General features: G+C 43.5%; 1 protein-coding gene across 4 annotated transcripts in view; it reads left to right on the top strand.

Annotated features, from left to right (window-relative positions):
* Positions 1-17746, top strand: part of pdzrn3 (PDZ domain containing ring finger 3) — a 158097-nt gene that overhangs the window by 128831 nt on the left and 11520 nt on the right. For all 4 annotated transcript variants that reach the window (XM_004914146.3, XM_002938384.4, XM_002938383.4 and 1 more), the window contains one exon: positions 14901-15154. In XM_004914146.3, coding sequence (XP_004914203.1) covers positions 14901-15154 — 254 coding nt within the window. The remainder of the gene's footprint in view (positions 1-14900; positions 15155-17746) is intronic.

The raw sequence follows: 17746 nt of genomic DNA on the forward strand, positions 1-17746 counted from the left end.
GAAGACACACAGAGCTACTAGTAGCAGCTACTTGTCATGGCTACTAAAATAGACAATGCTGATCATTTGCTGATAAATGATCTACGTGTGTTTTTAGTAGAGACAATTCTCAGTATTGTCTATGGCAGGGCATTTTCTGCCGTTTAGTAGCTGTGAAAAAGTAGCTGCTACTAGTAGCTCCGTGTGTCTTCACCCTTAGGGCTGTGACACACGGGGAGATTAGTCGCCGCGCGACAAGGAAGATCACAGCCCTTAAGTGTAGAGGGGCCTGGCAATCCCAATCAACATGTCTATGTGCCATGAATACCTGTAGGCTCAGGGATGGGGTATGGAAAGCCTTATCTGCCAATGCACTGGTATCTGCCAGTATGTGGTGGCTTGGTAGGTGAAGAAGGGTCGCAGCTATCTGTTCCATATCCTTGGGGCTGTCTGCCTATACAATAGAACAATAGAAAGACACCCTACCATGTATTGGCCTATATATTTTATACATTCTATCAGTTACCTCTATGCATAGTTTATTTTATCAGTCATCTTTGTTCTGCTCTGCCCCTGTGTTACCAAATACATCCATGAGGGGGCGCTGGGTTAAAATGAAACAAATTGTTAGCGCGTTGCATTGCTGAGATAACAAAACTTAATATTATTATTCCTCAGATGCATTAAGGTGTTTGGGGAGATTGACATCTCCGCCTTGTTCTGTTTCCTCTCCTAGTATTGTTTAGTGGGCAAACATTGGTTTAATTGTAGCACATTTTAGCCCTCTTGTCTTCTGGAACTGCATCTCCCAACATCCCCTGACAGCCTCCAAAGCAGGAATTAGTTAATAAAGGCAAGCTGGACAACTCCACCTCTACAAAATACCAAATATTACTCCTGAATTCCCCTTTAAAAAATAAAATCATGTTAGCGAGTGGTATAGCATTTACACCTCAACTTTCCACTCATTGGCTTTTCCAAAACGACACCCTGGGCTGGGAGTTGCTGGGAGTTATAGTTCTTGTAGAAGACAGCCCATCTCTACATTAGCACTTATTAATTGCCTGATCTTTTTTAAAGGGAACAGTGATGTAGAGTGTAAGCTCTTTTGGGCAGGGCCCTCTTCACCTCTTGTATCGGTTATTGATTGCTTTATATGTTACTCTGTATGTCCAATGTATGTAACTCACTTATTGTACAGCGCTGCGGGATATGTTGGCGCTTTATAAATACATGTTAATAATAATAATAATAATGTAAAATCTAAGCAGCTTTCCAATATCCATTCTTTAAACCTTGGTTCTAAGGTAACTGTAATTGCTGCTGAAAGCAGTCTCTATCTGGTTCTTATATCCCTGCACTGGTGGTTCCGGCTCCTGATAGCAGCTGATTAATGGACCCAGAAGTGAATTCTACACTGAGAATAGAAAGGGACAGACAGACGCTGCTTTCTGTAGCAATGATATATACAAATAACCTAAAAACTACTGGAAATACATAATGAATTTATATTGGGAAGTTGCTTAGGATTATATTTTCTTTCATTATGCAGAAAACTGTTTTCTTGGGTGTAGTTCCCCTTGAAGCCACAGTGGCCCATGGATTTCTCAAGCCAATTAGAACGTCCCTAACATTACAGTTTGCTGTGCGATTGTGGCTGCAGAGCATTTCCCATATTATGTGCCCAGCGGATTGTGTCAGGGCTTTGAAGCCATTAGGTTAACAAGGGGTTCTGGCCTCTGTGCCGCCTCTGAGGGGCCTGTGAATGGTGCCTTCCCTTAGCCGCTTGAGGTCCGTATTGTTCCTGTGAATCCTTGTGTTAAGATCGGGCCGTGTCTGCCGTAATGGTGAGCCCTGGCCGTCGCCAAGTTTTCATGCAAGTCTGGTTCCCGGGACGGCGGCGGAATCCCAGCTAGCGGAGTGCAGCCGGCAGAACAAACTCAGGAGGCGTCAGGCCCCGTGTGAAATTAACTGTTTATGTAACAGAGAAAAGAGTGTCTGGGGCAGAGTCTTCCTGGCACGCCATTGTGCATTGTGTCCTGGTCATTAGCAGCTCGCTGGGAGCCATGTAGCCATGGACTGCAGCCCTTAATAGCCCCTTTAGGCCTGTAGGCTCAGCTGGACTTTATTTCATTCAGAACATCATTCTTGGGGGGGTCCAGATTTATTTTGAACTGAGGCCTGAACTGAGGCAGGGTGCACAACACTAATATAAAGTGTAAGTCTAAGGGCAAAGACGCACGGAGCTACTTGTCACGCCTACTAAACCCCAGAAAATCCCCTGCCATAGACAATACTGAGAATTGCCTCTGCTAAAACACACGTAGAGACAATTATCAGTAAATGATCAGCATTGTCTATTTTAGTAGCCACGACAAGTAGCTGCTACTAGTAGCTCTGTGTGTCTTCACCCTAATGTCATGCATGGGATTTTCTCTGCCAGGGCTGCAGTGCAATGGACTGATATGGCATTCTGTCAGTGTGCACAGGGGCCCGAGAGTGCACACTTTTTTGGGGCCCAAGTTTGCCCTATGTGTGCAGTCAGTCGGATGCCATTGGTTACCCTGTCAGCGTGTTTTCCACTTTTTTCTGCTTGTGGTAAAAACGCTATATGTGCCATTCCTACTGTCACCATGGGGCCTGCTGTTGGCCTTTTATACCTGCTGCTCCCCGCTTTTCCAACTTGCAACTTCTGCTCTGTGGGGTAACAATATTTGGGCCGATTAGGACCACCTACCGGCAGTTATGTAGTATATACGTTTCTCCAAAATGTCCAGCACAGGCTGAGCAGTGTCAGTTATGGATAGGTGTCCATGTTGCACAATCAACTTGCTCGCATTTGCTTCTTTTTGTTGATAGATGTGGGACACAAGGTGTAGCAAAACATAGCAGGACTGACCACAGAGAAGAGGAAGAGTTTTGCACTTATGCCCCTACTTATACTCAGTGAACCTCTCGTCCCCTCGTCTTGTATGCTGCATCTCTTAGGGTGCAGACACATGGAGCTACTTAATAGCAGCTACTTTTTCACAGCTACTAATCCCCAGAAAATCCCCTGCCATAGACAATACTGAGAATTGCCTCTGCTAAAACACACGTAGAGACAATTATCAGTAAATTATCAGCATTGTCTACTTTAACAGCAACGACAAGTAGCTGCTACTAGTAGCTCTGTGTGTCTTCACCCTCAGGCATCTGGCCCCCTGATCCCTTACTCGCAGAAACTCATAAAGGTTCAGATCTAGTGGCGCTGACACTGGATTCCCTGCTTCACCCACTAATAACACAGGGAGCTTCCCTTCATTAAGAGATTTGGCCGACTGCCGGCAATTTCATCTTCAGCTGCTGGGAGCTTAATGACGCTGAACAATATTCTCCCCCCTCGCATCCGTGCAAATACCTTATTGTACCTTTTAATTACACAATAAAGAATGTATTAGGATACCTACTCATTTGGTGCTGCTGGGCATAAGGATGTGGCGGTACAGGATTAACCCTTTGTGTGCTGGACATTTGCCCTTTTTTTAAGTCATTATTTGGCAGTATAAAGTCATTAAAGAGGCAAATGCATCAATATTAAAGTGCAAGAAAGAATAACGTGACTGTCTAGTCAGTTTCGGCTGTTCTGTGCCTGAGGGTCTGGCTATGTTTACAAGACAGCATACTTACGCTGGGGTTCAGGATCCTCTCTAGGAACTTTATGAGCCTTAAACAGTATAAATAAACAGATTGGTTGAGATCATAAAGCTCAGCCAGGCCAAGGAAACAACTCCATGGGAGTTTTTTGTTATAACACATTATAAGGCCAATCAGGGCAGTTGGATATCTGCAGGGCAGACAGTATTGTAGGGCAGGGTGGTTCAGATGCGGTCCTTTGGGCTGAATGTGGCCCTTCATGTATATTTATGACCCCCAGCCTCTTAGGGAACTTCATAGACATCTTTGTACAATGTATGGTTTTATTGAAATCTGGCCCTGGCGGTATTGCCCCACTGCATGGGAATAGGTGGGCAGCAATTCTGTGGCGCATTGGCACCTCCACAGGAGTCCCATAGGAACAGCAACAAAATGTGTGATTTGAGCGGTATATTTACTTTTAGTATGTTTTCAATTGGTCTTCATGACTTATTTTGAATTATTTGTCTTCTTTTTCTGACTTTTTCCAACTTTTAAAAAAGTTGCGGTGACTAATCGGTGCACAGCAAACGACGTGCAATTAGTCACAGCAACTATAGTTCCTAAATAGTTGCAATTAGTCGTTGAGACTGAGTTTTTTAAAAATCGTGGCGACTAATCGCCCCGTTTGTCTTTGCCCTTAAGCTTTAGTGGTCAGGTTTCTTAAAGAACATCAACTTGATCTCCAGAACTGCTGTGATCTTATCCAGTCTAACTCCAGAGACAGTGTTCTGGGCTTTCTGAAGTGGGTTGTACCAGCTTGGAAGGAGAAATAGAGACAGAGAGAGAGAAATCCTCGGCCCGACAGCCTGGAAGCTCCATAGTCTTCGGAAAAGTGCCCTCTAATGATGGTGGCGCCTCCGGACGGCTTAGAAGTTCCCTGTGCTTAATTAGACATTCATCAGGCGCTGGCAATTGAAATTTTCCCCTTGACTTGCAGATGAATAATGCAGTTGTCTCGGTGCGAATCCCCACATGGCGGATCTTTTATTGCACGTAAATCCGTGTGAATAGAGAAGTATGCGCTTATGAGCAAGCGGACAATTAAACAGTCAGTTTGAGACAAAATGGTGCGGCCCCTCGGGAATGGTTATTGCTGAGCGCAACGTATTTTTCCCCGCGTGAGATATCTGCTCTGCAATATTTAAAGCTTCAGGAACTCGCAGCAAGTTGTTGCTTTATCTTTTCTTTGAGTTATGGGAAGCTGTGAGCTTTTCATTGGGAAGAGGTCTCGTGGAGACGGCCATATGCTTTTCTTGGCTGATGTATTTGGGCGGAGCAGGCTCAAGGTAAAAAACCACACGGCACCCCCCACAATTCCTTGTGGTTCCGTTCATATCTTGGATCAGGCTCTACTCGTGGCTGGAACTCACAGTAGCAGCAGAGGAACTTGTCTAGGGTACAACCATTTTGGGAATTGGTCCAATTTTAGAAAATACTCTTAACTGCAGTTTTATTGGCCAAATCCAGTTACTATGAATAAAGACTGGTCTTTCCTTTGTGCAAGTTGGTGTCTGCCACTAACTCTCCCAGACTGCGGGTGAGGGTGTGCCATTGGGGATGGGTGGGGAGAACTCACAGATTGGCGCCCTTGTCTTACTTGCCAAAATTCTTTGGCCTAGGCGCTGGTTCTAACATGATATAAATAGAAGCAGATAATGTCATGGAATTGATCGTGTTGGTCCTGGTTGAGTAGGAGTATGTAGTAATAAAGATATAATTTAGATGTTGGCTTGTTCAGATTGTATCAAACACATACAGTGATGTAACTAGCCAGCGCTGTTCCCCACCCCTTCCCCCAGCAAAAAAGTCTTTGGAAGGGCCCGGCACTGGCCGACTCCTACCTGGTCCACCCACTTGCCATCCGTGTCCACTACTCCCCACCCACAGGTTGAGGACCTGTTGAAACTATAGAGGGTCACCTGTCTCCAGCCTGGGGGGGCCTGTTCCTCTATAATTATGCCAGTGAACAGAAGCTAATTGGTTACTGATGTGTATGTGTTTCTGAAGAAAGTCTCCTAGAAGGCAAAATCACTTTATATGCCCTTTGCTGGGATTTTGGGCTTTGGAACAGCTGGTAGGCCACAGGCTGGACAGCTCTACTATATTTTTAGGACTTTTAAAAAGTTGCCCATCTCTTTTTATTATTCATCTCACGTTGAGGATCCCTTTCTGCATTGTCCAGGGCTCTGGCTTCTTTTTGAGCAGCCTTAAGCCGGCCATACACAGATTTTAGTCTTCCTCCGACGAACGTTCGGATATCGCCCATCCGTTTAAATGCAACAATCTGAAACTAATGTTCAGATTGAAATTGTAGGATAAAGCCCAAAAAATAACAAATAGTTTTGAGCATGAAATAGTTGGCAGGCACCAGTTGTACGAAAGTGGCTTCTTAGAAATGCATTGTAGGGCCCCCAAGGGTATCGTCAGATACACAATACATGCACCAATTTTATCGGTATCCAACCTGGCCGATCAACTAAACGACCGATCCCCATGGTATGAAAATTATCAGGATTATAACGTGGGGTCCACACATGGTTCGAAAGTCGCACAAAACTACATTTGGTACGATTATATCCTTGCGTGTATGGCCAGCTTTAAACTTCAAGCATTCTACTGTTGATGTTTTTTGCATCCCAGTTATATATATATAGACAATATATACATATATACAGAGAAAGAGAGAGAGCCTTTATTACCTAAGCCCAAACGCCTTGTTGCTTGAGCATCTTAATATCAATAAGAATAAGTGCATTCCCAGAACTTATTAAGTGCTTCAGTTATTTAGGCCCATATCCCAGTATCCCGTTACACTGAGAGCCCTCGTTCAGGGTTAGTGAATTGTATTCAATTCCCACCTTATAGACCTCTCCAAATCTGGATTGTAACACTTAATTGAAACACTTCATATATGGGGTATAATCATGTTTCAGCACTCTACTAATTGCATTATCAGTCATTTAATTCTATAAGGAACAGAAGCCTGAGAATTCCTTCCCGAGCTCCCCATTACGGCTGAATAAAGGCCTCCTTTGAACCGCTCTGATGTCATGTTATTTGTCTCCGTTACCCCAACCTGAACCGTTCCTCCCCCACCCCATATACATCTGCTTATTGCCTAGAAGCAGGTGGCCGGGAGGGAAACGTCCCCGTACGTGTCACGCAGGAAAGCTTAATGAAACATATGGAACAATAAAAATTTGCAAAACCCATCAGAGCCTTTCTCCTGCTCATTAATTATGAAGGGAAATGGTGTGTATTTTTATATACATATTGACAATAAAGAATTGCCGCAATTGCACTAGTGGAATGGAACCAACGTCCTTAATGTTTCATTAAGTCTCTGGGGCACAGAGATGCTTCCTGGTCGTTCTTTTCACTTGTTGGTGACTCCCACTTCACTTATTGTAATGCATTCTACTGTTATAGGCGGTGTACATTGGGATGGACCATTAAAATTAATATGTGCACAAATCATGGCAAAAGGGTTGTGTTGTTCATATCTCTAATGGCTACAGCTCCTATTTCTACTTTATCTTGGTTATGTGGCTTCCTTGCTCATTTATGAATTCATGTGTTGCATTGTACTTGCCATGGACCCTTTAATCAAGGACTAAGAACATTTTTGGTCCCTACTTGCCCAAGCACCTCTCTGGCTTCTTTTGTATGACAACATTTTATTATAACATGGCTCTATGCATATGGTATACTGGATAATCAGAATACTACATGAAAAGCATGGGCATCCCTGCTCTACAGTCTTTGCCCCTACTAGTCAATCCATCCAAGACAATTCAAGTGATTGGTTCAATTGATTCATTGATTGGGCGAGTTTAAAAATAAATAAACAAAAGAATGGAAAGGTGGCCATAGGGTTTATGGCCCTTTGTACGGTGTCCGACCATTTGGCCCACAGGCTGATCAGTTGGATACAGGATTGGTTAGGCCATAGCCACCTTACATTCATTCCTATACTGGATGTTGATATCTATAGCGAAGCCTATATCCAATTCTTCTAGATAATTCCCTCTTGTACGAGGAAGGGAAGCATATACTCTTACTGCAACCACTGAACTGAATAGGATGAGACAAAACCTTCTGTATTCATTCACACAGAGCCATTTTAGCCATTAATAAGCACATTGCATGTCCTCCTGTCGTGTCTTTCATGGCTTTTATTGGATAACGCAACCTCTTCATTTTGCTCACTGTATGGTGGTGTTTCCTTCTCACATTCCCAATTCCCATGAATCATCAGAAATGGAGGTTTTCCTTGGTTATATATGTGACCACAAGTTGGGCATGGCATCTATCCAGTGATAAGGAGCTCCTGAGGACCTTTTAAGTGTCTCCAAAGGCTACTCCTGGGAGGCTCTTTGCCGATATGAACACTTCTTAGGTTGGGCATGTTGGATTTATGGAATTGGATTTGGCCAACATCTTTGAACCCAATGCTTGTAGCCGACACCATCTTATGATTTCAGAGACTGAGTTTGATTCATGTTCCTCTACTGTGAGTGGTGGCCACAAAGACACAAGTACTGTTTACGCTTGGACGTGGTGTATTGATACACATCGCAGCTCTGCTTTTTGAAACAGAAAGACTCTGTCCGGCACAAAGAAAAGCCGGATTAAGCCAAACTGTGAGTGGAATTAACCTGGATCCTGAACTCTCTCTCTAACATTCATGAGGGAAAAGACACGCACAAAGGAGAAGTTTTTCCTTTTCTAGACGTTCTAAAATGGAATTGTTTTAGAAACTCATTAAATATGTTTATTAGACCATAAAGGAGCCTTGGAAAGAAAATAAGCATCTGTATGGGACGATGAACCAAGCGGTGCTATTCCCAAGGATTTGTCCAGCTTACTAGAAGGGATTCTTGCTCATTCCGGAACATAAAGGCTTTCCCTTGAAGGCCTTATGATTTAAGGATAGGCCAACAAATCGTTTAATGCATACAAATGTTTTCTATTCATTTCAATAAATAGACTGAAAATCACCCTAAACAGAGACAGCTGTAATAATGGGGCCCTTTCTTCTCACTGCCAGATTGTTATGTCATCCCAGTAAGCAGAGAAGTGGGGCTTGTGTTCCAGAAGGTCAAGATTTGGCACAATCGCTTCGTATTACATGATGCAATCAACCTTATGAAGTAGGCAGGTCTGGTGTTGTCCTCTTTCTATGCACCTCCATAATAAAGTAATTATTTCTAGTTCTTTAATAACTTCTATATAACTAACATGGGGCCCATAATGTATCCTATAGACGTGCCTTTTCTGCTTAATCCAGTCGTCTTTTTTTATGGCGTTGTAGGGAAGCTATGGCGCTACACACCTCAATGCCTTCATTTTTCAGTCTCCAAAGCAGTTAGTACAGGTATGGGATCGCTTATCTGGAAACCCATTATCCAGAAAGCTCCAAATTAGGGAAAGCCCATCTCCCATAGACTCCATTTTAATCAAATAATTCAGAATTTTAAAACTGATTTCCTTTTTCTCTGTAATAATAAAACAGTACCTGTACTTGATCCCAACTAAGATATAAATAATCCTTATTGGATGCAAAACAGTCCTATTGGGTTGAAATAATTTTTTTATTGATTTTTTAGTAGACTTAAGGTATGGAGATCCAAATTACGGAAAAACCCCTTATCCGGAATACCCTTGGTCCCGAGAATTCTGGATAATGGGTCCTATACCTGTATCTGCAAGATGATTTAATTCAAACCTATACTTTATGCCATGTGGTCCAAAACTCCTATAACCTACAGAAACCTTCCCTACCATTGTAGCTGGAACCAACCTATGCCCAAGGTGCCATCTTCTGGCTAACCCTATGGATTTAGTGATCAAGACATAAATGGCACCCAGGCATCTCCTTGGGCAGCTATTATAAACATCTGGTCTTTTACTTTTCTCATTTGAGGGAAAAACACTTTCTGCAATTTGACTTTTTGTAATTTTCGTAAAACACCATGTTCACCAGAATCTCTTCCTTGATGTTATTGAGCAAGTTACGTATTGATTTCTCAAGTTTCACTGATCTTTAAAGATTCCAATCAGAAGCGAATCTTCGTGTACGCTAAGTAGAAGTGTTCTTTGTCTCTATTACTCAGAACAAAAGGTTCCATCAAAAAATTTCCATTCGTTAAGTCTCACCTTAGGGACAGGTGTCTGTTCCATGTAGAGCGCGTTGGCACACAGGTGATTATGGGGGGCGTCTGTGTTCTGAGCTTTTATTAGATTTGTGCACATCTGTGTGCGGCTTTTTCATAAGATTTGGTGCCTAAGAACAGTCCCTCAGCTCTCTGTGTTGATTCGGTCAACAATCGCAGAATATTGGTTCAAATACATTAGTGTTCAGAATTGCTTTGCTCAGCTGCCCGGCGCCTTGCCCAGAATCTCCCAAACAAAATCAGCAGCACCTGCTCCCGCCAGGAACGTACAGTACGGACCTTTCTATGCCATTAACCCTTACAGGCAATGTACAAAGCTGAGAATGTTCAGCTCAGTAACCCAACATCTACTGTTCTGTACATTGGCTCAGTGCAACACAATTCAACATCTGCTTCCAAGAGTTTGTATTCGGAGCCAACGCACCTGATCTGATTATTGGAATACTAAGGAAATAAATGCAAAGGAATTGATTACTTTTTAGTAGTCCTTACTGTACATTACGGGAGAATTTTTGCTGGAGTTCCTTAATTTCCTGTAACTGTTGCACTGTGGGGGCCCCCAAAGAGATGGCTGATCACTGATCGAGGCACAAGTTAGAGGTGTAGGGACCACAAATGTAATAAAATAATTTGAGAGATGTCTATGCTGCAACCCGTCAGCTTTTATTGAACACTCGGCATCTCCTGACAGCCTGTGGTTGCCTAAAGGCCACCAATTAGAGTATCTTTGCATAGTTTCTCCACCCATCAGGCCAATGATCAAATCATAATAGTGATCCATCAGGAGAGGACTACATCACTACATCAAGAGCCCGATGGGATTTTTATACCCGCCCAGAAGAAACTGGCCAAACCATGGCTATATTTCGTCAGGCGTCGTTTTGGACGCCATATGGAGTGCCCAAGTCAGGCATTAACGTGAGCCTGTGTCTAGACATCTATTAAAAATAATTACCACACTTAATAAAGGATTTTAAACCATATTTGGGGATAGTGGAGCCATTTTACATCCAGTAATACCTCGTACACCCAGCAATACATAAGAATATGCAGTGATAATATCAAGGTGGACATGTCTCGGGCTCGCTAGACTTTCTGACAGATTTGCACATTCATTTTCTCGCTCTCAATCCACCGTTGGGTGTCACATCCAGGATGTGTTTGTGTCGGTTCATTAGCAGCTCTGTGTTTTTAGCTTTCAACTCTCCCTCACCCCAGTCTGCACAACATCAACACCTATCATCGCAGGGACCTAATCAGCCGCGGGTGCTGAACTGAGAGCCACGGAGAAATGATCCAGATCCTGGGCGAGCCAGAGTGACTCAGACAATGGAGTAGATGGGATGGCGTGCATCTTGGCTCGCACAGTATCCATCACTGTTTGCGTTGCGTCTGGAATGGGCGGCTTTTATTATCCACTGTAATAAAGAGCTTTCTGTAAATGCTACATACATTGCATTGCCATTAAACTAAAAAACCAAAAGACTTTATTCTTCACTTAAGAAATTATGGACACACAATTTACTTCTTTGTGTCCCTTTGGCAAAATATGCATCAAGAGACTCAAAGTCATAAATCAAAACTTGCAGAAACCTATTGGAACATGTCTTCTGATTAGATTCTGGTAGGAATTGCGGGGCAGCAAAATGGTAAATCAAGGGTAGGGTGAGAAGGCTAAACGATACCAGAATATGGCTTACGAGAGGTAGGATTTCATGAGAACCAAAGGAAAAAACCATCAAGCTTAGGATAATAAGGGCTAAAAGCTATTGTTACATGGACAGAGGGGTAAAGGTGCCCATACACCTTAAGATCCGCACCTACGGGTGGGCAATATTGGGGGAATTTAGGCTAATTCGATTGTTTGGCCCTGGGGCCAAACAATCGAATTATAATGATGGGCACAGGCAAAATCGGTCCGGGGACTGCATCAATGAGCTGATGCATTCCCTGATCCGACTAGATTTTCTAAACTGCCCGATCGAGATCTGGTCAGGCAGGCCCATCGGTATTCCCCATACATGGGCCGATTAGCTGCCGAATCGGTCTAAGGGTCCGATATCGGCAGCTAGAATTGCCCCGTGTATGGGCACCTTTAGACTTGCAGGAAATCTACAGGAAAAGCCATCAGGGTTAAGGAGAAAAAGGCTAAATGTTATTGAAACATGTCTTTAGTGGGGTCGGACTTGGAGAGCAACCACATGGAAAAACCATTATTGGCTAAAAGATATTGAAATGTGGCCTCTTCTTCTGCAAAAAGACCTCTTGCCTTGGTCCGACAGGCTGCTAACAAGAGGTAATAGTTCTGTGTAGATGTAATGCCACATCACTGTATCACTTTTCTGCCTTCTTAAAAGCCATTCTTAATATTCTTGTTATAAATAACATTGTACGGGCTCTTTGGCCCTCTGCAGCCTCTGTACTTTTATGATGGTGGCCCTGGTATCTGTTGTTGTCAGTTGGAAGCTACAATCACTTATCCCCAAGGAGTTTAGTCACTACTATGTGAAACAGCAGTTATACCTATTGTGTGTCCCATAAGAATGAGGGAAATGGTAACATGTGGCTTGAGTAGTTGCTAGGTGCTAGGAGTTGTGACAACAACTGAAAGACTTCATGTTGGGCAGCCCTGATCTTTGTTACTGGGCAACATTGATATATTTGTCTCCATCTTGCTCAGCTCCTCAGCCCATTACACTTCAGTACGGAGAGATTGAATGTTCGGCGCACACAATAACCCGAGACCTCATACTCATTGTTTATGGAATTAATATAAGGGAAAGAATGTGAATAATGTTAAATTGCCTTTTGAGTAGAATAGCACTACTTTGAGTAGAATAGCACTACTTTGAGTAGAATAGCACTACTTTGAGTAGAATAGCACTACTTTGAGTAGAATAGCACTACTTTGAGTAGAATAGCACTACTTTGAGTAGAATAGCACTACTTTGTGTAGGATAGCACTACTTTGAGTAGAATAGCACTACTTTGAGTAGAATAGCACTACTTTGTGTAGAATAGCACTACTTTGAGTTGAATAGCACTACTTTGAGTAGAATAGCACTACTTTGAGTAGAATAGCACTACTTTGTGTAGAATAGCACTACTTTGAGTTGAATAGCACTACTTTGAGTAGAATAGCACTACTTTGAGTAGAATAGCACTACTTTGTGTAGAATAGCACTACTTTGAGTTGAATAGCACTACTTTGAATAGAATAGCACTACTTTGAGTAGAATAGCACTACGAGTTGAATAGCACTACTTTGAGTAGAATAGCACTACTTTGTGTAGAATAGCACTACTTTGAGTAGAATAGCACTACTTTGAGTAGAATAGCACTACTTTGAGTAGAATAGCACTACTTTGAGTAGAATAGCACTACTTTGTGTAGGATAGCACTACTTTGAGTAGAATAGCACTACTTTGTGTAGGATAGCACTACTTTGAGTAGAATAGCACTACTTTGAGTAGAATAGCACTACTTTGTGTAGAATAGCACTACTTTGTGTAGAATAGCACTACTTTGAGTAGAATAGCACTACTTTGTGTAGAATAGCACTACTTTGTGTAGAATAGCACTACTTTGTGTAGAATAGCACTACTTTGAGTAGAATAGCACTACTTTGAGTAGAATAGCACTACTTTGTGTAGAATAGCACTACTTTGAGTTGAATAGCACTACTTTGAATAGAATAGCACTACTTTGAGTAGAATAGCACTACGAGTTGAATAGCACTACTTTGAGTAGAATAGCACTACTTTGAGTAGAATAGCACTACTTTGTGTAGAATAGCACTACTTTGAGTTGAATAGCACTACTTTGAATAGAATAGCACTACTTTGAGTAGAATAGCACTACTTTGTGTAGGATAGCACTACTTTGAGTAGAATAGCACTACTTTGAGTTGAATAGCACTACTTTGTGTAGGATAGCACTACTTTGAGTAGAATAGCACTACTTTGAGTAGAATAGCACTACTTTGTGTAGGATAGCACTACTTTGAGTAGAATAGCACTACTTTGAGTTGAATAGCACTACTTTGTGTAGGATAGCACTACTTTGAGTAGAATAGCACTACTTTGAGTAGAATAGCACTACTTTGAGTTGAATAGCACTACTTTGAGTAGAATAGCACTACTTTGTGTAGGATAGCACTACTTTGAGTTGAATAGCACTACTTTGAGTAGAATAGCACTACTTTGAGTAGAATAGCACTACTTTGTGTAGGATAGCACTACTTTGAGTAGAATAGCACTACTTTGAGTTGAATAGCACTACTTTGTGTAGGATAGCACTACTTTGAGTAGAATAGCACTACTTTGAGTAGAATAGCACTACTTTGAGTTGAATAGCACTACTTTGAGTAGAATAGCACTACTTTGTGTAGGATAGCACTACTTTGAGTAGAATAGCACTACTTTGAGTTGAATAGCACTACTTTGTGTAGGATAGCACTACTTTGAGTAGAATAGCACTACTTTGAGTAGAATAGCACTACTTTGAGTTGAATAGCACTACTTTGAGTTGAATAGCACTACTTTGAGTAGAATAGCACTACTTTGTGTAGGATAGCACTACTTTGAGTAGAATAGCACTACTTTGTGTAGGATAGCACTACTTTGAGTAGAATAGCACTACTTTGAGTAGAATAGCACTACTTTGAGTTGAATAGCACTACTTTGAGTTGAATAGCACTACTTTGAGTTGAATAGCACTGCTTTGAGTAGAATAGCACTACTTTGAGTAGAATAGCACTACTTTGAGTAGAATAGCACTACTTTGTGTAGGATAGCACTACTTTGAGTAGAATAGCACTACTTTGAGTAGAATAGCACTACTTTGAGTAGAATAGCACTACTTTGAGTAGAATAGCACTACTTTGTGTAGGATAGCACTACTTTGAGTAGAATAGCACTACTTTGAGTAGAATAGCACTACTTTGAGTAGAATAGCACTACTTTGAGTAGAATAGCACTACTTTGAGTAGAATAGCACTATGTTGGTTTGGACACCAGATTATGGGTGGAACCAGATTATTTATTCTGATTTTTATTCTTTTTGCAGGTTAACGGGAAAGACCTGTCCAGAGCCACACATGACCAGGCAGTAGAAGCATTTAAAACGGCAAAAGAACCCATTGTAGTGCAGGTCCTGAGACGAACTCCTCGCACCAAGGTGTTCAGCCCTCCAGCCGATGTGCAGCTCCTGGATATGGGAACGCAGACAGAAATAACCTTTGAGCACATAGCAGCACTGACCAAGATTGGCTCTCCTTCCCCATCAGTGGCCGGATTGGACCCATATCTTTTAACAGAGGAGTAAGTAGTAATTAAAAGTTTAATTCACTAATGAGATAAAACAGAACAGTTCAACCTGTGGCCCATACCCTGGTTGTTGGTGATGGGAGTTGTACTGCTGGTACATGGCCAGAAACTACACTCCTTTCTGCTACTATAGGCACCATCTCTCCCTACTATACCTGCTATCCCACAGCCCCAGTCCCTTCCCAGAGGCTATTACCCCCCCACTGCTACTATAGGCACCATCTCTCCCTACTATACCTGCTATCCCACAGCCCCAGTCCCTTCCCAGAGGCTATTATCCCCCCACTGCTACTATAGGCACCATCTCTCCCTACTATACCTGCTATCCCACAGCCCCAGTCCCTTCCCAGAGGCTATTATCCCACCACTGCTACTATAGGCACCATCTCTCCCTACTATACCTGCTATCCCACAGCCACAGTCCCTTCCCAGAGGCAATTATCCCCCCACTGCTACTATAGGCACCACCTCTCCCTACTATACCTGCTATCCCACAGCCACAGTCCCTTCCCAGAGGCAATTATCCCCCCACTGCTACTATAGGCACCACCTCTCCCTACTATACCTGCTATCCCACAGCCCCAGTCCCTTCCCAGAGGCAATTATCCCCCCACTGCTACTATAGGCACCACCTCTCCCTACTATACCTGCTATCCCACAGCCCCAGTCCCTTCCCAGAGGCTATTATCCCACTGCTACTATAGGCCCCATCTCTCCCTACTATATCTGCTATCCCACAGCCCCAGTCCCTTCCCAGAGGCTATTATCCCACTGCTACTATAGGCACCATCTCTCCCTACTATACCTGCTATCCCACAGCCCCAGTCCCTTCCCAGAGGCTATTATCCCCCCACTGCTACTATAGGCAACATCTCTCCCTACTATACCTGCTATCCCACAGCCCCAGTCCCTTCCCAGAGGCTATTATCCCCCCACTGCTACTATAGGCACCATCTCTCCCTACTATACCTGCTATCCCACAGCCCCAGTCCCTTCCCAGAGGCTATTATCCCACTGCTACTATAGGCCCCATCTCTCCCTACTATACCTGCTATCCCACAGCCCCAGTCCCTTCCCAGAGGCTATTATCCCCCCACTGCTACTATAGGCACCATCTCTCCCTACTATACCTGCTATCCCACAGCCCCAGTCCCTTCCCAGAGGCTATTATCCCACTGATACTATAGGCACCATCTCTCCCTACTATACCTGCTATCCCACAGCCCCAGTCCCTTCCCAGAGGCTATTATCCCCCCCACTGCTACTATAGGCACCATCTCTCCCTACTATACCTGCTATCCCACAGCCCCAGTCCCTTCCCAGAGGCTATTATCCCACTGATACTATAGGCACTAACTAATGAGTGCACTGTACTGTAGCAGATAAACCTCACTTTCTGCTTAATGATTTCTAACAACCCCTAAGCTTAGCTTCTGATGAGCAGCCTGGAGCACACTGAGCATGTGCAGTGCCACTGACACCTAAAAGATGGCCTAACAAGATCTAAGATGGGGAACTGCTGCTGTGGGCAACTTTGAAGGCCCAGATCATTAATTATAGGGCTGCTTAACTTCTGGGGGTAAAATAAATATGTACAGTTTTGAAAACACAGCCTTTTTAGCTAAATTTGTTTTGTCTTTGCCTCTGTGCCATTGGGATGCTGTCTGAACCACTGCCTGCTGGAAGGTACATGCCAACCCCACTACCTCATGATCATTTAGCTTGAAATAAACATTAAAAGGGTTACTCCCCCCCCCCCCCTTGTGACACTATTTATACAGACAAAAGAAATCACAAGGGGGCTTGGAATTTACATGTAAATGGAGTGTTAGTGGTAATTGCATTGCTTGTGACTGGGAAGGGCTGAGCTGCTCCTCTCATTTACGCCCGGGATGTAATGGGACATGTGTACATTAAACACTATTCCTTGATTGAAGAGCTGTTCCACTTCAGAGCGCCCACCGGCACAGTGGGCAATATCAATCCCCAGCCCTGATGGGTAGCAGCAAATGTAGGCGCAGCCGCCGACCGGGGCCCCGGCATTAGCCGTAAATAGGCAGCGTCTCCCATGCAGATTCACATGATAATTAGGAACCCAGATTTGTGCGCAGGAGAGATAAGCGGCAGCCGGGGATGTCAAGCAGAAACAAGTGTGATCCCCCCCGGCTGGGAGATGGCATTCCAGCGCAGCGGGTAACCGACAGGCGGCTGCTTGGCAACCCTTGACAGGTCACAGCCAGCGGGACAGACCTCCCCAGCGCCGCTATTGACTGCAGAACTTTTCACTGACAACAGATCATTGTGACAGGCAGTTAGGGGGCAGAATGAGGCTCATCAGGCTGTCGGCTTAACCAGTTTGTGGGCACGGCAATGCTTTAGCAGGGGCATCAGTGGGGAAGGGGCTATTAGTGCGGAACGGGGGGGGGGGGGTGGAACAGGTTGTTTCCCTCATGTTTCATAATGTGATGTATAAAATGATATGGCATTGTTATTACTGACAGAGCAACCTGGCCGGTTTCTATAGAAACACGTTTTGATGAGTCCCCAGGTTGGCACGGGCACAGCAAACTGGGCATCTGGGCACTG

This window comes from Xenopus tropicalis, chromosome 4, assembly GCF_000004195.4.
Source record: "Xenopus tropicalis strain Nigerian chromosome 4, UCB_Xtro_10.0, whole genome shotgun sequence".
Classification (NCBI taxonomy): Eukaryota; Metazoa; Chordata; class Amphibia; order Anura; family Pipidae; genus Xenopus; species Xenopus tropicalis.